The sequence below is a fragment of the Manduca sexta genome, chromosome 18 (assembly GCF_014839805.1).
Source record: "Manduca sexta isolate Smith_Timp_Sample1 chromosome 18, JHU_Msex_v1.0, whole genome shotgun sequence".
NCBI lineage: Eukaryota > Metazoa > Arthropoda > Insecta > Lepidoptera > Sphingidae > Manduca > Manduca sexta.
Genome location: NC_051132.1, coordinates 11,712,043 through 11,732,527, shown reverse-complemented (window position 1 = coordinate 11,732,527; position 20,485 = coordinate 11,712,043). Strand labels below are relative to the sequence as shown.

General features: G+C 34.7%; 1 protein-coding gene across 1 annotated transcript; it reads right to left on the bottom strand.

Annotated features, from left to right (window-relative positions):
* Positions 1 to 803: 803 nt before the first annotated feature.
* LOC115441650 (androgen-dependent TFPI-regulating protein-like) lies at positions 804 to 15,820 on the bottom strand. The gene is made up of 5 exons (XM_037440269.1): positions 15,714 to 15,820; positions 5,063 to 5,234; positions 4,339 to 4,479; positions 3,346 to 3,566; positions 804 to 2,916 (listed from the first exon to the last, which is right to left on the bottom strand). Exons 1-5 carry the CDS (start codon positions 15,734 to 15,736, stop codon positions 2,736 to 2,738), a joined length of 738 nt encoding a protein of 245 aa, XP_037296166.1. The 5' UTR covers positions 15,737 to 15,820; the 3' UTR covers positions 804 to 2,735.
* Between the last annotated feature and the right edge of the window lie 4,665 nt (positions 15,821 to 20,485).

Below are 20,485 nucleotides of genomic sequence, written 5' to 3'. Positions count from 1 at the left end.
ATTATCTTCTCCCGACGTTTCGAAGACTTTGCAGGCTTCATGGCCACGGGGGGGACTGAGGTGTTGTTCATCCGTAAATTCAAAGTTACAATATCTACCTACATTTTTCAAATATACAACTTTTTAAAAATTTTTAGCTGTTGACGGTCCGATCTACGCAGAATGAGCTCACAGTGGCTTGAGGTCTGGCAGCCGGTCTTTTGGGATCCGATTTAATTAAATGTAGAACAGGATCGCAGGATTGTGCAAGCTTCCAACCATCTTTCCTATTGAAATTTGGGTGTTTTTTAATTTCAATAGCCTCGCGAATCATCCTAGGCAGGAATCGGTGTTCTTTGGCAAGGATTTGTGGCTTGTCTAATCGCAAATAATGATTGGAACCTCCTACAGAATGTTCAGCGACTGCAGACTTTGTAGAGCGTCGGAAGGAACAGTCGGATCCCAAAAGACAGGCTGCCAGACCTCAAGACACTGTGAGCTCATTCTGCGTAGATCGGACTACACACACCTTCGAAATTCCTCTAGAGAATTTCCCAGGTGTGCAGGTTTCCTCCCGATGTTTTCCTTTACTGTTAAGGCAAGCGATAATTCACAAAGAATACACAGATCATTTTAGAAAAGTTAGAGACGAGTGCCCTTTGGATTTGAATCTGCAGACATTAGTCGCGGCAGTCCATTCCTCACCCAACTAGACTATCAACGCTATGCATTGCACCTCATATACTTCGTACAAAAATACTAGATGAGGAGATTAATATCGAGTCTGATGAAGTAAGAGTGTGTAAAGAGTTAAATAATACACATAATATATTAAAGCATTTATTTAGGAAATTATTTACAATTCTTACAATAAATTTTATATTACAATTGATTTTATCAACAACATTAATCAACTTTAAAGCGTAAATTATTTTAAGCAAATATAAACGTCATTACGTCGAATTATTAGTAGTCTTATCATTAAATGCATAAATAATATTAATTTTAAATATTAGATGTTTAGTTTTAAGGATAGGGAAGCAATGTTATAGAGAGATTGTTTTCTTACAAAAAATTTCATTTGTTTATCACAGAATATCTTATTTATAACTTAAATTAAATAATCTTAAATTAGTCTTTTATTGAGCACACTTAAAAAATCCACGTTAAGTTACGAGAATTGCTATATAGGTATCAAAAGCAAAGGGAGACATTTTTTAAAGGCAACCCATACAAAAATAATGCTTTAGTTAACATATCTCAACCAATTTAACACAAAACAAAAAATGAGAAAAAAAAAATAAACCTAGAAGGGAAGCCGGTAGGAATCGAATTGATAGGTGTAAATATATATCGGTATAGATAATTAATGTTTTGTGTATCATTTTATGTTTTTACTAATTATGATTAGATCAAAATGTTATTCTAGTTGTATATATGGGCATTTAGTATCTAGGCTAAGACCCAAGGCAGTCACAAGGTTCATTTAATTCTGCCTAAATAAAAAGTTATTGATATTATTATAGTTTTGACCTTATGTGACTTATTTGCGATGGTCACCTAAACAATGATATTGAAGAAAACTAGTGTTTCTTTATTTTGGTGTTGGCCTTATAAATAACAAAGTCAAGGAAGTGAATTTCATTATTTTTTGGTATTCCGGTATTGGATCGCCTGAATAAGTTCAAGTATCCTCTGAAACATTGTGAAGTAGTAGTTTAAATTTTGACACAAATGTATTCTAAAACACTCTTATTATTTCTATAATATTAATAATAAAAAAATTGGTCAATAAATTAGTGACGGCTTACCGCCATTTTGAATAAATGATTCCAACAGTTTTTTTTCGATGTATCTTAAAAATGAAACAAAGTTTTTTTTTAATCGCTTACAAATGAGTTATTGACATGACTTATTTGATTGATTATTTTCATCGATATATATTTATTCGTGTTACGTACTGGATATGGCGTTCCGAACACTCACTGTGTTAAACAGGATTGTACTGCAATTCAGTATTGGTTACCATTTTACTTATACTCTATTTAAAGCGCTTTAGCACTGCATTTTTAAAAGTTTGGTTAGACGATTGATCTTTTAGCGCTGTAGCGAACTGTAGGTCTAACTCCAAATTTTGAACTTTAATTTATATGAACGTTCGTGTCTTTAGAATGTTCGTTATTGATTAATTTACTTAATTGTTGGATTGGAGAGTCTTTTGTATAAAGCAGGAGTCATTCGTCCTGGTTTCCAACCCGGATTATTATTATGCTAACACTGGTTAAAGGATATCTAGTAAAAAAGTATCATATTATATGTAAAGAAAAACTTAACTATTTTTTTATAGGACTTGTTAATTCTCTTTTAACTGAGATAGGTGTAACTTATATTAATACGACTAAGATTATAATTAAATGTCTTTATCGGGTAATTAAGTCGATCTGAAATTATTTTCTTTTCCTAAAAAAAAAATAATTAAAAAAATAACATTTTTTAGTTATGACTTACAAATTAATGAAATTACACCGAATATAATCAACATAATTTGTAAATAGATGATTGGGTATACATCTGACATATGGCAATTTACACGAGTTTTAAAAATATTTTTATAGCACCGTGACGCGTCGAGTTTACATACTTAAGTTAAACCTAACGTCCTCCTATGACGTCACAGGAAGGAACCATCCCTCTCCCAGAACAGAACCCATGACCAGTCAATAAACCCACATATTCCAAGACGATAGATACTATATCTATTCTAATTTAACGCTTTGGAATCTTTTTAAAAAATCAACAATGTACCACTGAATGTGATAATAAAAAGGCAGTAATCCTATAGTTACGCCAATGAAAAGCCTGAAGTATATTGTGCCTTGAAGATATGTTAGGACTGGATATGGCCATATACCCTTCTCGTAGTAAGAGCCTATTAACCTGAAATCAGAAAAAAGTTAATTAAATACTGGCTTAGAGAAAGGACTTGCTTGTCGTTATGATTCTTATTTACTGTGTTTATATGATACTAGCTTTTGCTTGTGGCTCCGCTCGCTCGAGATTTTCTTTCCGGTATAATAAGGAGCCTATTGAAGTTAATATTTCAATTTAGACCTTTAATTAAATAATTTAATATGACGAAATTTTAAAGGCAGAAATATCCATGATTATTAATTATTTTTACGTTTTTCTTTCAACTGCGAGAACTAATCACTAACTAGACGTGAATTTAAATTCTTTACTTGCCAATACTTGTTTAGTTACCCAGATTAAAGCCGAAACAAAATGTATGAAAATGGACCTTGAGCTACCACCTTAAGACGGGACAACGTCTGTCGGGTCAACTAGTAATATTATAAAAATACTTACACAACCAAATAAATACTGGTGAAAAAGGCCAAGGTCATGAGATTCTTCGCATGGGATCTACGCGTGTATCGAGGGTTGAAGGCCATTTCCCAGACGACAACAGGGACGACCGCGGTGTGCACCAGGTGGTTGGAGAAAGAGCTCACCACCTTCTTCATAAAAGCTGGTAGGATCAAGTTCTTGTCATATATGAAGAGTGTCCAGAACATCGTTGGTACCATCTAGAAAATATTGTACAATAATTATACATAATCAGCTGTTTTCAACCATTTTTGAGAAGTAAGAATAAATCTATTTCCACAAAAAAATATACTAATGTCCTATAAAGACCACCACAAGCATGTAAAGATGTTGTACTGCGCCTGATCGCACTTCGGTCGTGTCGTATTGCCGTCTCACCGGACTATGAGAGTGAAGGAACAGGGAGTGCACCTGTGAATTGCGCACAAACTTGTGCACTATAATATCGCCTGCGTACGGCTGATCTACGTTGAGATTGAACGCCGTGACCAAAATTTGACTAGGATTATAACCAAATTGACATAACAATGTACAGGGCAAAATAATTAGTAACCATACATTCCAAATTCGCTCACGTGGCGCTGCTAAATTTCCGTACAAAAATTTACTTGAATGAAATCACTATGTTAACAATACTATAGCGCTAAAACTCGTTGGTAGCAGTACTGTATTCTAGAATTAAATAAGATTGGCGGTGTCTTAATTGACATAACACTTTCTTTAGCTTTTAATTTCACTTTCATAGTTCATTAAACTAGCTGCTAATTTTAGTTGTGGTTGTAACTAGGCAGTGTAGTTTAAGGTCTTGGCCCTTTTCCTCCATGACTGTGGAAAAACGGCCGCGTCACACTATCTTCGTGAAATTAACGTGGAAAGGTGTATTGCGTGCCAATTTCCATTTTCATAAGCGTATACGCATGGCATGAGGAATCAGTATCCTTTTTTGAATGTGTGATATCAAAAAATACTTACAAACGAGTATGGTACAACAATTCCTGGAAATGTGATATCGTTATATTGTTTTATTTTTTTTATGATGTTTGAATCTTTCTTTCCTTGGATATTTTTTACTTCACAGTACAGCTCTAGAGCGGCGTATATGATTTGTGCTACCTGAAATTTAATAATTTCAAATAGTTAATTCCTTGGAATACCTACTGCCTGGGTGGCGTAGTTGTGTTGCGGGATACGTCAATGTTGTTAGGTCCCAGGATTGAATCTCGGGTCGGGCAAAATTATATTGCGTTTTTCTGCTCAGCACCTATCCAGAATCTGAAACTTGTGCCTGATATGGCGATAGGCTCGCTTCCTAATCACGGGATGGAAATCACTTCGCGAAAAGCGGATGTCTTAGTCCTCTGCCTACTCTTTCGGGAATAGCGTGTGTTTTTTTTAATTAGTATTTATGAAAACAGTAATAACGAATATAAATTCGTATTTTCATTATGATTAACAAATAAAAATTATGATATTACTTTTTGGAAAGAGTAAAGAAAGATGTAGAGGAAAGTGCCATTTAATTCTAAATCCGAAAAAAAACAGTTATTTCGAGATTTTCAAGGTATTTTGTAAACAAGGTTTTTTTTGGAATTGAAAACATTGTATGCTAACGCCTTAATCATTGTAAAAATCTTCTATAACGTTATTTACCGAGAATTAATTAAGTTTGATAGTAGCAGTTCAAAAGAATACTTACAAATGTCCAGCAGGTGATGAATCTAGTCCGGAACTCGTAGTACCTCCGGACTCCAGGGTCACTCATGGCTCCACCATAGAAACCGCTCTCCATAATCAGGCCATTGACGGTGTGTACCACTATAGTCACCACGTACCCAGCAATACGAAGCTTGGTCGTGGTGGATATGGTTCTGAAAAAAGCAGTTATAAATGAAGGATTTTGTTGTCTTATTAACATTAATTTAATATTAGGCTGGTGGACTACCACCAGCTATGTACTAACATATTTTATATCTGTACTGAATAGCAACCACCGTACACAAGGTGTTAAAAAGTTTGCTGCCATTTTAGGTCATATGACTTGTGGTGCAAGTTGCCAGCATCAGCGTGAAGCTTAACACGAATAAAATTTCGAATAGACGGAGTCAGTCCTTGCTGGTGGCAGGATATATTTTATATCCGCCCGTATAGCGACCACCGTACACAAGGTGTTAAAACCCGCCATAGTGGCTCATGCAGAAGTGTCGCGTCGGATCAGCCTGTGTATATCCGGTTCCAACAGGCCGGCATAATTGTATCAACTGTCGAAGGGTAATCATCTCTCGTCAGTCGACATTCTATTTGATCTACTCCACTTATCACCACGTGCAGTGAAGTGCACTTTGCCGTGCCATTATCGAAAAAAATGCCAATCGATTTCGCATGGTCACGAAAAAATTATATTACTAGATTTTGATAGCGGTTCCACAAGCATTTAATTTCATATATCACAAAATCACACTCTGAGTTAAAAACAAACACGAAACCTTTAATAATTCCGTGTCAAAGCTAAAATAATTAAAAAGTAAACACCTACTAAACAACCTTAAAATCTGGTAAAAACCTAATTGTGCGAATAGTGAAGGACTTGAATAATTTATTACTGTCGTGACCTCATGGGTTGTCTTTAAATCCATAGTAGGATATTTTACGTAAATAGAACGAAGTATAGTTATACTTGAAGAAGTTTTTTTTTTTTTGGCAAGAATGTTCTGGAGTGGAGGCTACGAACTGGCAAGCGCAGCGTCGGACGTCCGCCCACGAGGTGGACAGATGACCTCATAAAACTTGCAGGAGGTCGCTGGATGCGGGTCGCTTCTCATAGATCAGGAAATCTTTGGAGGAGGCCCTTGTTCAACAGTGGACATCCTGCGGCTGATGATGATGATGATGTTATACAGTATACGTCTTGTATTTTTTGAAAAAGAAGACATATTCTATTTGTATTATAATAAAATTGTAACAGGCCGATGTTTGTACATTAAAGATATTGAAAAACTAACATGTTGAGTCTTTATAAGAGCAACAGACGCCGAAACAACAGTTTTTAGAATTTTTGTCTATCTGTCCGTATGTTTGCATGCATTACACAAAAACTGATGCATGGAATTGAATGCAGTATTCACCGATGTCTTGCTGAAGGTTTAACTTAAAGTATAGGCTCATTTTAAAACGGGAAAGTATGGAGCGGGATTTTTATGGAAAATCTTTTTTACGCGGGTAGAACCACAAGCAAACTGCAATTAATTATAATTATCATTATGTATAATTTAGAAGTCATTACGGTTCACTAATTCACTATTAAAAAAGAAAAAGACGTTAATGTTAAAACATTTTTTTAGGTTTCCATTGTATTCTAAAATTTATATCGTCTTTATATTTTTTCACCCGCTGGAACTAATTGTTTTTTTTTAATGGAATTTTATTATTTACGCGGAACTTGTTAAGTTGGTAATTGCGTGATTGCACATTGGAACCGCTGGTGTTGCCTGCTATTAGAACAAAGACTAATTATAATGTCAAGCGTCTAGCACTGCTAACAGCGGTGTGCAATAAACGATCTCAATCCCAATCTTCAATCCGATTCTGAGAATGACCCAAACAAAATAAACCATTTGTATTTATGTCAAAAAAAACTTTATTCTGATTGGTCCATTTCTGAGATAGATCGAAAAAGGCTGTTGTTATCGTTTATTGGTTTATGGTTAGTCAAATAGAATCGAGTTGAATTAATTCCCATTTTTTTCTTTTTATTGCTTTGAATGAAGAGACGAGCTTGCCGTTCGTCTGATGGTAAGCGAAACGACCGTCTATAAATGGTAGAAACACCATCCAGCACCTTGAATTACAAAGTATTGTTTGGTATTCCACTGCGCTCGCCATCCTGAGACATGAGATGTTAAGTCCTATTCTATCCTGTAGTTACAGGGGTACAATTTTTTCCAACCGGAATACAACATCACTGTTGTCACCTACACAGTGCTATTTGGAGCAACAGAAAAAGACATTGCGGTGGTACATACCAAGGCGAACTCTCACATAAGAGGGACCTACCACCAGTGATTAAAAAATCCCATAACTTCCCATGGAGGCAAATTACCTAAATAAAAAATACCTATGTGTTAATCGACGACATAGTCTTTTCGTGTAAAAAAATTCATACCAATCCATTCAGCTGTTTCTGAGTACCCTCAATTCAGAACCGAAGAATAAAGCTATGAAAATATAAGGAATATACAGAAAGAAATCCCATTTGAGTATAACTTGAGAAGGCTGAAAGTTAGATGATTTCTAAGGCTTTATGATAAACTTGTCCCTCAATAGGGTCCCCAAGATACAGGTTGTGCCTAGTTTGAGGACCACTAGTAATGTACTTCTTTCTTTAATGTTCTTGTACTAATAATAACACTTGTAGACATTATGTAACGAAGGTGCTGTGGAAAAATGTTTTCCTATTTTTTGACGATGATATCATTACTTTAGTATCGTGGTAAACATGAATAACTTGTTAAACTTAAAAATCATGGTGTTTTAGCAGGTTCGAAGGCGTGATTAATAATTTGCATACGGATATGCCTGAATGGCAGTATTATTTATTATTTTATTATCAAGTAATCAATCAACCATAATCAATGGAAAGGAGAACCGGATAAGTGCGAGTTGGACTCACGCACTGACGGTTCTTATAAATTTGTAGGTAAGGTAGCTAAATATGTATGTAAGTGCAAATTTAACTTTGCAGTTCGAGTCCTAGACACGGTTATTGCTCCAACTGCAAATAATAAGTTTGCAATAGTAAGGTACAGGCATTTGATTTGGCATATCGGGCAGAAGAGTGAAACTTACGTCAAAGACCGTCTGAGTTCGATTTTGTAGAGCATTATCTTTGTCTTACAGTGCTCCGACATCTTGGTATTTATATGGAGTAGTTAAAACCGATTGTGTTTTTTAAATATAGAATTATGTAATTAATATTTCTTTCTTTCTTTCTTTTCAATTAAAATGTTTATATACATTCTCTATCTTGTTATGTAATCAATTAAAATTTTTATACATATTCTATGTGTTTTTTTTCATTGAAGTACATATTTACGATATTGATTTTTTCGTTTCATGTGCTGTAAAGTCAGAGGTGTGTGCCTTTGGGATTTGAACCTGCGGACACTCGTCTCGGCAGTCCGTTCCACAACCAACTAGGCTATCGCCGCTTTGTGTGATAAGATTGAACCCATTAAAATATTTATCTAAATTAACATAATGTGGCATTATTTGTTTATGTTGTTTTTTACGTAATAAAGATAAAAAATATGCGGAAACCAGAACTTGAATGTACGATATTCCGGATAGACTCTATGGTAAATAACACGAAGTTTATATTGTATTTAATCGGACTTCCTACTACACCAATTTAGTTAGTTATGGATTTAGCCATGTTGACTATAAAAAAAATAATATTGAATAGATTATAATGTAATTAAGCCGTGTTCAATAAATCGATCTGGAAATTTTAGGGGAGGCCTGTGTTCAGCAGTGGACATCCTACGGCTGATGATGATGATGAATGTAAGTAGTTGAAACAAAATTAGAATATTTTAATCTTCCATATAATATATAAAAATAAATCCCTATTTCTCTTGGTCACGCCATCACGCGTGACGTGGCTGGACCGTTTTTATTATTTTTTTGTTGTGTTTGTTATTGTCAGGAGTAGGTTCTTATGAAAAAAAAATCAAAAAATCGCGCGGAAAATTAGAAAATATAAGAAAACGAAAATATTATTTTTATATATCTGTCAATTGTTTGAAATAACTGTCAGCGATTGACAGAATGCGTGCTGCAAATTCATAGTTAAGACGGGACAACGTCTGTCGGGTCAACTAGTATCATATAATTTTAATAAGATAAGCAATTTATATGGGACTGATTATACTTATTTAAAAAAATATAGAATTAAGGTCCCGTTTCAAAACAATTTTATTTTACTGTTATCGTTTTAAACAGCTAATGTAGATAGTACTCAATTTATACCATATATTTGGGAGCTTGTATTACAGTAGGACTTTTGTATTTTTTCAGTTTATAAATTTATGTGACGCATTACAAGTGTGAAACATGGCATAAATATTTTTATTAATAGTAAAAGTGAAAACTGAATTCAGATACAGAGCTTAAAAGATTAGAAAATTAGGTTTCGCTCGCGGCTTCGCCCGCGTGATAACCTCTCTCGCTACAAAAGTCCCTAAAACACTGTAAACACCAGCGCTGTGGCGGTTCATCGCCACTTGAAGTTCGCCGCGAGTCGAACTACGCATGCGCCAGTCAAATATATGTTGCGGTTCATCGCCCCTTGAAGTCACATACACTTCGACTCGCGGTTAACTTCAAGTAGCATGAACATGACATGAACGGCCACAGCGCCATCTTTTAAAAAATCGCATAATAATAATCCATTATTTCTCATGGGAACAACATACCGGGAAAAAAATCCTCTCATGTTAATCCAACAATCTGCCCTTTGTGTTAAAACAATTGTTTTAAAATTAATCTAAATCCTTTTAGTTGTTTTTGCGTTATCTTTTACAAACATACAAACATCCAAACACTTTAACAATTTCGCATTCATAATATAAGTAATATAAAACTATATTATGCCCTTGTTATGTAACATACGGTTATTCAAATTATTCCAATACATTTGTTTTGATTAGCCAAACTAGTTGCCAAAACTTCAAGGTTTCACCTTGAAATGACAGGCAGAATTTAAATACAGTTTTGTTTAGGAACCAAGTTTCTTGGAGGGCGATTTAATAATATAAAAGTATTTATTTGTGATCTAAAAAATAGTTGTTTAAGTAATATCTATTTTGAGAATACAATAATTCTTAATTTGTTTATGTTATGGATACAAATACTTCAACTTTGAAGTTTTCTACACTTAAATTGATACAAACAGACATGATTCAACTTCTATCCTACTCCTCCATTCTAGAACAAAATCTTTTGTCATCGCAGGAAATAAAGATTCTCACACATAGACTTGTAAAAAATAATTACGAATGTAAATTATGTCCCGATATGGATACAATATAGTAATGACTTTTCGTATTTGTACCAAACCTGCGTTTTTGAGTCTCATCCTCCTGTCCTACTGAGCCATAAAGACATTAAACAAACTATAATATATGGTTTGAATCTACTTAATATTATAGCTTTTTGGAATTAACATAAAATTATTTTTTTGTGTTATAATGTTTACATAATTTTCTGTAAATATATTTTTTATAATAAATAAAACCGGATAATTGCGAGTTGGTTCCGTATAAAATAGCTTTTTTATTAATTACAACACATATATTTTTAGTTTTCCCTAAATATGTACTATGATATTGCTTCGTGCCAAATTTCATGATCCTGGGTCAGCGGAAAGTACCCTATATGTCTGAATTTTTAGTGAAATTGTAATATATACGAGAATGTCGTAAATGGGCATATCTTTTGATCTCGTTGACTTACAAGTTTTTTCCCAGCTGAGAGAGCACATATAATTGAGTATTTGATATAAATTTCGGCATGATACCTTTATGTAGGCTTACCATACATCCCGGTTTGACCGGGATAGTCCCGGTTTGAGATCCCTGTCCCGGCGTCCTGGGTGATTGTACTTTGTCTCTTTTTCTTTTTAATAAAAAATATATTCACATTTATTAATATGTTTTCAATTCATAATAATTTTGATTGCATTTCAAATATGAAAAACACAAATTAAGCGAAAAGCAAAATGAAAATGAGCCTCTTTCTCTTCTGCGTCCCGGTTTGGCTCTTCGTAATTATGGTAAGCCTACCTTTATGTGTTCCTGACAAAAGGGGCTTGGCAGACAGAAAAACAAAGTGATCCTATAAGGGTTCCTTTGACCTGCAGAACCCTAAAAACGGTAAACTTATGTTTGTTTTAATTTGATTTTATAGCTTACTGGGTATTGCTTACAGCCCCACTGGTGTGGAAGATGTATCCAGAAAAAAATATCTGCAATTTAGTTTTCTAAAATATAAAGTAACCCACAGTGGCGAAGGGTATATATAACCCGATTCCTATTTATCCCGTGAAGACATAAAACGGGACGTAATCCCGGAAAAACTTTTCACGCGGGTGAAACCGCGAGTAACATATTGACTGCCTTGGTGACGCCGTTATAATCGGATTGCTGCGCTGGTGTATCGGGTTTGTTACTTAGGTTGGGTAAAGTGCTATTATGGTTTTTTGCTTAGTATCAGACCTGTATTCAGTGGTGGTAGGTCTGTCATATGTGAGAGTCCGCCTGGGTAGGTACCACCGCAATATCTATTTCTGCCGCCAAGCAACAGTGTGTAGTCACTGTATTGTTCCGGTTTGAAGAACATTGTAGCCAGTGTAACTATTGGAAATAATAAGACTTAACATCTCATGTCTCAGAATTGAGAGTACATCCGGCTTCGTCTCATCATTCGGAGCGGTAAAAAAAATATTTTAAATTTGTGGCTGACATGGCAATAACCTTGCTCTCTATTACATCATGGGATGGTATATATAATAGTCAAAAGTGTGCGCACTGCCTACACCTCTGCCTACCCCTTCGGGGGATAAAAAGACGTCTGTAGTATTCTAAAATTATGGAGAGAGAAAATTTGCATGGGGTAAAGGTTTCGTCTGCCGGGTCACGATGTTTAACATCCCTTAAAAGATAAATGTATAAACTCCTGGCCTTGGCTTCACCCGTGTAAAAAGGTTTTTCCGGGATAAAAGTCCCGCTATATATTTCCCGGGATATAAAGTAGCCTATATCCTTCCCAGGGCCTTAAACTATCTCCATAGCAAATTTCATCGAAATCGGGTTAATTGTTCAGCCTTACGTAGCCGAAAGCGTAACGGACAAGCAGAGTTACTTTTGGGTATTTGCATTTAAATATCGATTAATACATATGTTATTAAATTCAGCTCAAGTCTATTTTGGGTATTAGAGACCAAAGCTCTAACTTCGCTGGTGTTTTACATTAACCTTATGGAATGGCCTTATTAGTTGAACTTCCTAGTCATGGATGGACCTTCACCCAATAAAAACCAAGTATAAGAAATTAATTTGCGTATATTTTATGATTGACAATGAATATTATTTGCAATTTGGAGTGATATTGCCTTTAGTTGTTTGACATAATGTAGCTGGCAGTGTTGAAGGGTCCGTATAACTCGATTTCCGTGGGCTTCCCTATATGTAGAATTTATGTAGAATCTTATTATTGGAACGATTTGCAGACTTACAGATTAATGTTGAATAAAATTTATTGTAAGGAATGAAAATAATTTCTAAAATAAACGCTTTAATATATTATGTGTATTATTTACCTCTCTACACACTCTTACTTCACCAGACTCGATATTAATCTCCTCGTCTAGTATTTTTGTATAAAGTATATGAGGTGCAATGCACAGCGGCAATAGCCTAGCGGGTGTCGAACGGACTGCCGATACGAATGTGTGCAGGTTCAAATCCCAAGGGAACACACCTCTGTTTTTCCTAAAAATAATAATGTGTGTATTCTTGCTTTAACGGTGAAGGCAAACATCGTGAGGAAACCTGCATACCTGAGAAGTTCTCTATAGGAATTTTGAGGGTGTGTGAATTCTACCAATCCGCACTAGGCCAGCGTAGTAGACTAAGGCCTAATCCCTCTCAGTAGTTAGAGGAGGCCCGTGCCCAGCAGTAGGACAGTATATAATACAGGGCTGATATTATTATTATTATATACTTATATGTTGTGTCGGGTTTCCTCTCGGAAAAATTTGACCTTCCGCCACTGGTAGTTGGTCATTTGTTACTAACGTCATCTGCTATATTAATTGAATTAGGATTATTTTTAAAGTGCATAAAAATAGCCGCTATTGGATCTGTTCTTCCTCTTTATTTTTTGGTAGTTACTTAAAACTATTATAAGCTTTATTTTTAAGTGGCTAAGTTCTAAATTACCCTCACAATAACAGATCAAATAAAAAAACAAATCTAATCAAGACTGAGAACGCTCCATCAAAACATGCGTCACAAGAGACATAACGGAAAATTACAGATGGGTTTTACAAGAAGAGGTCCGGGTAATTGTTTTATAATTAATTGCTAGTTGCTTTGTCTTTTTAATCTCTGATGAAAAAAAGAGTGTTATAACTTTAACATGTACATAATATAACGTTGTGCGTGTGTATAGGTATCTATTTTAGGGTGTGTATCTGTAAGTATGTTTGTCAACATCATCATCATCATCAGCCCGTTGCGGTCTGCTGAGTGTCATAATTTTAACGTGTGTATCGTTGTGTGTGTGTGTGTGTGTGTGTGTGTGTAAGTATCTGTTTTTAGGGTTTGTATCTATATTTCTGTGGCATTCATCATTATCATCAACATCAGACCGTTGCAGTGCACTGAGTGTCATAATTTTAACGTATGTATCGTTGTGTGTATAGGCAACTGTTTTAGGATGTGTACCTGTATGTTTGTGGCATTCATCATCATCATCATCAGCTCGTTGCAGTCCACTGATTGTCATAATTTTAACGTCTGTATAGTTGTGTGTGTATATAGGTATCTATTTTAGGGTGTGTATCTGATGTCTGTGGTCTTCATCATCATCACCCCGTTGTAGTCCACTGCTAAACATAACCTCTACCAAGGTACGCTATAGAGCCCGGTCTGCTGCTTATGCTTCCAGTCGATGCCGGACCTCTAGTGTAAGTTGTCTCGGTATCTGATCAGAGGGCGTCTCTGGCATTGTAGCTCCTAAACGAATGGATCCATTTTCGCGTTGTTTTTAAGATGAAGTTTAACACATGTGATAGTTTGAGATTCAGATCGACCTTTAAAGATGTGGGGAAACAAGAAGATTCTAAATTTGAGAATACAACCACCCTCAAGTCTTTTTACCCAAAGGGGTAGGCAGAGGTGCAACTAGTGCACAGACTTTTCACCATCATATATACAATGATGTGATAGGGGACGAGGTTAACGCCATATGAGCCACAAATTCAGACCTGATACTATGCAGAAAACCCCAATAGCAATTTACTTGACCCGAGCATCAAACCACAGACACCAGCGCAGGAATTGACGACGCCAATTGACGTCATCACCGTTATACCAATCAATCAAAATCTTATGCAGTTAGATACCGCAAGTATGCAAGTTCAACACCCCTTTAACTTTTCGAAGTTACTTTTTTTTCCTGCCATGACAATGTTACCTTACTGCACCTGATGATATGAAGAGTAGGGTCCAATAGAATGTCGGCTGTACATAGACTGATCCCGGAAACATTGTGGTGAGGTGTAGGTATTTTTCTCAGTGAAATTGTATTTTTGTGTATTGTGTGCAATAAATGTTTTTATTATTAGTTTGTAACTTAAGTCTTCTATTTATTGTTATTGAAACTGCTTAAACACGGCACACCCGCCCAGAATGTTAATCCTACTTAATTCATTCTACGGGACAGGCAGTGCCTAGTGTAGAATGTTTTGCTAAATCTGACTGTGTAATTCTTTTGTTTTGGAAATAAATTATTATTATTATTAAATGTAGCAAAATCCCTTAACGGTGCCCGCCATCATTTCTGAAATCTTTACTAAATTTCGCATTTATTGTATTCATATAATAGTTAGATAAGATAATATTTATAGGTTATAAAGCTCTGCCTCGGTGGCGTAGTTATACGGCAATGCTCTGAGTTCCTGGATTCGAATCCCGTATCGGGCAAAGTGATATTAGGGTTTTTCTGCTCAGTATTAGCCCGGAGTCTGGAATTTGTGCCCGTTATGGCGATAGGATCACCTCCTACCACATCATGGGACGGAACACACTTGGCAAAATGTGGATGCCCTGATTACGCCTCTGCATACCCCTTCTGGGATAAATGCGTGATGTGTGTTTGTATTATTTTTATAAAGCTCTACGCCGCGCCGGCGCTGCCCGCTAGGTACACAATACAATATGTCAAAATACTTTTATTATGCACTAATAATGAGTTTAGTAGACATTTGCTTAATTGCAATACTAATTTGCGTTATTTGTCTGGTGCAACAAGTTGATAGCGTTTGCGCCGCGCCTAAATATAATCACAGGGCCAGTTCGAATATTGAAGGGATGCACGGTGATTCTAAGGCGTAAATAAAAAATAAAAAATTGACGGTAATTGAAACGACGGTAAGGTTATTTGAAAATAAAATCTTTTGAAGCGTAATCATTAAAATTAATTATAATTGATGTTCGGAAACAATTATAAAAAAATTATTTATTATTTAAATATAAATAGTGTAAAAAACACTTAAATAATCCACCTACCTTAATGATTGCACCTTCTCCATAATCACAAATTGCCAACAATTAACTTTATTAATCGCAACTAATTAATGCAATTAATGTCCCACACGTTCGCACCGAGTCAAACACACAAACATAATGTTTTGTTTACCACTATAAGTTTAAGTTTTGTTAGTAACGATCATAGATTATAAAAATAATAGACAGGTTGTCGGTTCGATTCTCCTTGTTAGCTAATTATTATGTAATTACAAATTCAATTTAAAGGCTACGCATATTTATGCGCTTTGTAAATTTTATGACATATATTATGTTGTATCAAGCTGGCCGCTTCCAATAGGTCGATCTGGATGGAATCTTTGGCTCATGTTCAGCAGTGGACATCCTGCGGCTGATGATGATGATGATATTATATTTAGACTGTTTCAGAGTTTGAATAAAGACCAATTGTAGGGTACTTTTTAAATGACAGCGTCTCATTTGATATCGCACTTCAGAGCAAAACTGCATTAATTTATCCATCAATACGACTCTTAAAACTAACCTTGAAATATGAAGCTTTACGGTTATGTTTTACGTAAGATAGCCCCTGCAATCTCAGGCTAAACCACTTATATTCCAATTGCTATATTTTTTTGTTAAAAGTAAGTCTAAAACGCACCTTTTCTTTGACATTATGGGTTATGACTTCTATCTTTGGTCGAGTTTTCTTAATACAATTTGTTTGATTAGATCCGCCAGCGTTTCCGAACAACGCCATGCTCATAATGAATTCAATATAAGATAACGGAGAGGTTCTGGTATGATGCTGCTTCGATACTTTCCCAATTCTGTTTTGTTGTGTTAAATTAAATATACGAATCTAATACAAGGACTTTTGTAAATATTGACGAATTTCTCCCTGTATTATTTTTAAGAACGTTTGTTTTTAATACTACTATGCTTGTGGTAAAAGTATGAAATCATACAGAGAAAAGGATAATACAAAATTATTACGTAGATGCAAATAGCGGCTGTATACTTTACTTTTACTCCTGTAAACCACAAGTCGTGTCTCATAAATTAATTCTGTATTCCGACAAATGCTGACAATACATCCTCGTCTAATTCATACATTTCTATGAAGTAATACATATTTAATAAAGTCATAAATCAGTACTGGGTCGCACTTTAATAGTCCGTATAAAATAACGTTCTATTCCAATAAACCGTTTTAACCGCTAACTACTCATTAATGGTAAAATAAACCAAACATTACAAGTTATCTATAAACATGTTAAAGAATTTTTTTTATTGATCAATTTTCGCTATGAATTCGACTATCACCGCCCGGTTAAGGTTTTCCATACGAATCGGTTATTAGTCGTAAGTTTAAACTGAAATATGATTTGTCGCTTCTGAGTTATTTTTATTCAGTCCGATCTGATTAGTGAACGATTAAAATTAATATGAAATAATTTGCTCTAGGTTTAATGACTTTAGTGGTTCCGTATTACGCATGTATGAAGGCCCTACTCGCTGTCTTATAGAAGTTTATAATAAATAATAATATATTGTAGAAATATGATGGTTAATTTTTCTATATTATTATCTTTACTTTGGTTGTATAATCGTTTTTAGTTTAGTTAATTTTGTAATGAAAATGCAACTAAGTTGTTTATTCTGTCATCTCTTAAATTACGCATCATTTTAATTTTCACTAACATTATTATATAGACATTCAATAAGAAATATTTGGGGGCTTCAAAATTTTCTAACAGACATAAAAATAATTTAAGTGAATATTCGTAATTGCATATTCTCGCTTTTAACTAACATGCCGCCAAAGATGGAACGAATTTCTCAAGGCCATTTGCTTGAGGAGGAACCTTAATGTATTAAATACCATCGACACTTTGGGATCATGAGGTCTCAGGATTTTACTTTTACACTTTTCAATCAGATTCAAAATAGATTAAGTATTGTATTAATATTATGAATGCAAGATGAAGTATTGCAAACCATTGAAAGGAGGAAAGGTAGATATATATCTTCGTAAACCTACAGCAGGGATGGTTAAACAATATCACGCCAGTAGTGGCAAAGACAAAATTTTTAGGACATGCCAATTGAGAATGTATGTAAAAAATCTTATATTTTTTACATACATTAGTAATTAAAGCGGCTTTAAAAAATATTTACGATTACCTATATACTGGTTACCAATTTCGGAGTCATTGGGACTAATCTGATAGAATATTCTTTCAATGAAAAAAAACAAATCGGGTAATAAAGGACTGAATACTAAGGTAACAAACATTAAAAATAAAAATACACGTTGAATTAAGAAACTCCTTTTATTAAAGTTGTGTTTTTTATTTAATTTATTCTACATATAAATTCTCTGACGTGGTCAGAGATCTTAAATGCCTCCGTACATTATTTAACATTCTTAGCATATTATATATTGAAGTTGGTTAAAATTATAGTTGGGATCTGGATAAAGGTTGGTCATGGATAATGTTATAGGCACATTATTATTTCTTTTCTCGTTATTCCCGACCTATAGGCGGCTTTTCCTTGAAATTACATAGTGGGAAATTTTATACTAAGGGTATTATTAATAGATGCAACTCACTCTCAAGTGCAATATCAGCTGAGATACTCAGAGTAAAGCCAGCATCGTAAAGTCATTATTTAAATAACAGATTTCAACATCTCAAGTGATACCGTAAGTATTAGCGTAATACAGATTTTGAGAGTTGAGTATTGTTTGTTAAACAACGCCGACTCAGCTGAGAGGCTCTTAAGTGTTAACTTAAACCTTGTTTAAATAGTTCAATACACTCTCTATTTGAAATTTTCTAAAAAGTAAGATTGATTTATTATTAATACGGTCTTAAAAAGGTTTAGCGCGGATGAACTTAACTGCCTCAGTGTTCAGTAGATGCTGGGTTTGAATCCCGGGTCAGGCAAAGTGATATTTTAGTTTTTCTGCTCAGTATTAGCCCGGAGTCTGTTATTTGTGCCTGATATGGCGATAGGCTCGCCCACTATCACATCATGGGACGGTACACATTTGGCGAAAATTGAGTGCCCTGGTTGTGCCTCTGCATACCGATTCGGGGAATATAGCTTGATGTGCGTTAGTTTGTTTTGCATCTAGCAACATTTAGAAATTATTTAAACTTTAATACGAACACCTTAAGCCAATTAACTTATAAAGTTACAAAAATCTCCAATAACAAGTTTTATTGACGCACAGAACAAGTTTAACTAATGGCCGCTTCCTACAATCTACTCGATGGTAATCTTGGGTCTTGTAATTATGGCAACTAACATTTTTAAACAGCGATTAATATAGTCATGGTTTTGTCTTTTTAATCTTATATTTGACCTTTAACCTCTTTTGGTACATTTTGAAAATGACGAATAATGATTGATGAAATAAAACTAAAAACTATTTAACGGATTTTATCGCGGTTTTTTATATTATTATTTTCTCCCGACGTTTCGAAGACTTTGCAGCCTTCATGGTCACGGGGGGGACAAAGGCTTTGAAGGCTGCAAAGTCTTCGAAACGTCGGGAGAAAATAATAATATAAAAAACCGCGACAAAATCCGTTAAATAGTTTTTAGTTTTATTTCAATGTCTAACATTCGCGTAAACATAAGAAATCATAATGATTGATGATTCAAATCCCATGTTAGGCAATTGTATTTCGTGTGAGTTTTTGATTCTAAATGCCTCATTTACGAGCTAGAAGAAAACACCCCTAAATGACCCCCGTAAGTGAGTCGCGTTTCGGGATTAGCCCGTGCATAATGGGTGTCAAATACAATGGCATAATTTTGTCATCTGGCAGAGATAATCAACTCTTGTCAGTCGACAGTCGACACTATTTGGACCCCACTCCGCTTACCATCAGATGCGGAGTCACTTCGCCGTGGTAATATAAAAAAAATTATGTACGATTAGGCCATAGTTTGTCCCGTATAAGATCAGAGAATTGAACAACTTAGTGACGTGTTCGCTAGGTCTGAACTATCCCCAATCTTGAAGATACAGACGTGAAATATAATAATATAATAAAACTATGCTAGAAACAAATATTAATCTTTACGTATAATAAAATTGTAACAGGCCGATGAAGAAAAACTTAAGCGAATTTTGTGATACGAGCGTATTAAAAAATTCCGTATCTATGTTGTTTACCGACATTTTTTTTTTCTTTTTTTTTCTATTATATGGCTACAAGCACTGAGTTGCTGTGCTACGCCAATGTCAATAAAGCTAGGGAAACATAATATTACAGAAAGAAAATAGGTTTCGGAATTTGGATTAAGTCAGGAAAGTTGGTTAAGGAAAATATATTAATATATATTAAGTAAATAATGATAATATACGTAAATATAATATATTAGGTATATACAAACTATATTTTAATATTATTATGTACAATAAATGAGGAAATAGCTTTATAAATATTTACATTAAATAAAAGGAGGGAAGAAATACAACAAGGAAAAGGAACACCAAAGGAAGTGAGTTGACTTATAAAATTAGCATTGTCAAAAAGTGGACAAGCGAAGAAGATGTGATTAAGGTCACCCTCTTCTTCACCGCATTCACAAGCTCTACTAGCATTAATACCAAGTCTAGCAAGGTGAGCTGGCGAACACACATGACCCAAGCGCATTCTCATTAATATACTAGTTGATCGCTTGCCAAGTTTCAATTTGCAAAACCATGGCTTCTCCGGTATACCCAATTGGACTTTCGAATATAATTTACCTTTTATCTGACTGCTTTC

Coding starts and splice junctions, on each gene's coding strand:
- LOC115441650 (XM_037440269.1), bottom strand. CDS start 15,736: ATGGAGAAGGTGCAATCATTAAG. Junction 3,567..4,338: donor TTGTTGTACCATACTCGTTT/GTAAGTATTTTT, acceptor AATATTTTCTAG/ATGGTACCAACGATGTTCTG. Junction 2,917..3,345: donor ACCAGTATTTATTTGGTTGT/GTAAGTATTTTT, acceptor TTCTGATTTCAG/GTTAATAGGCTCTTACTACG.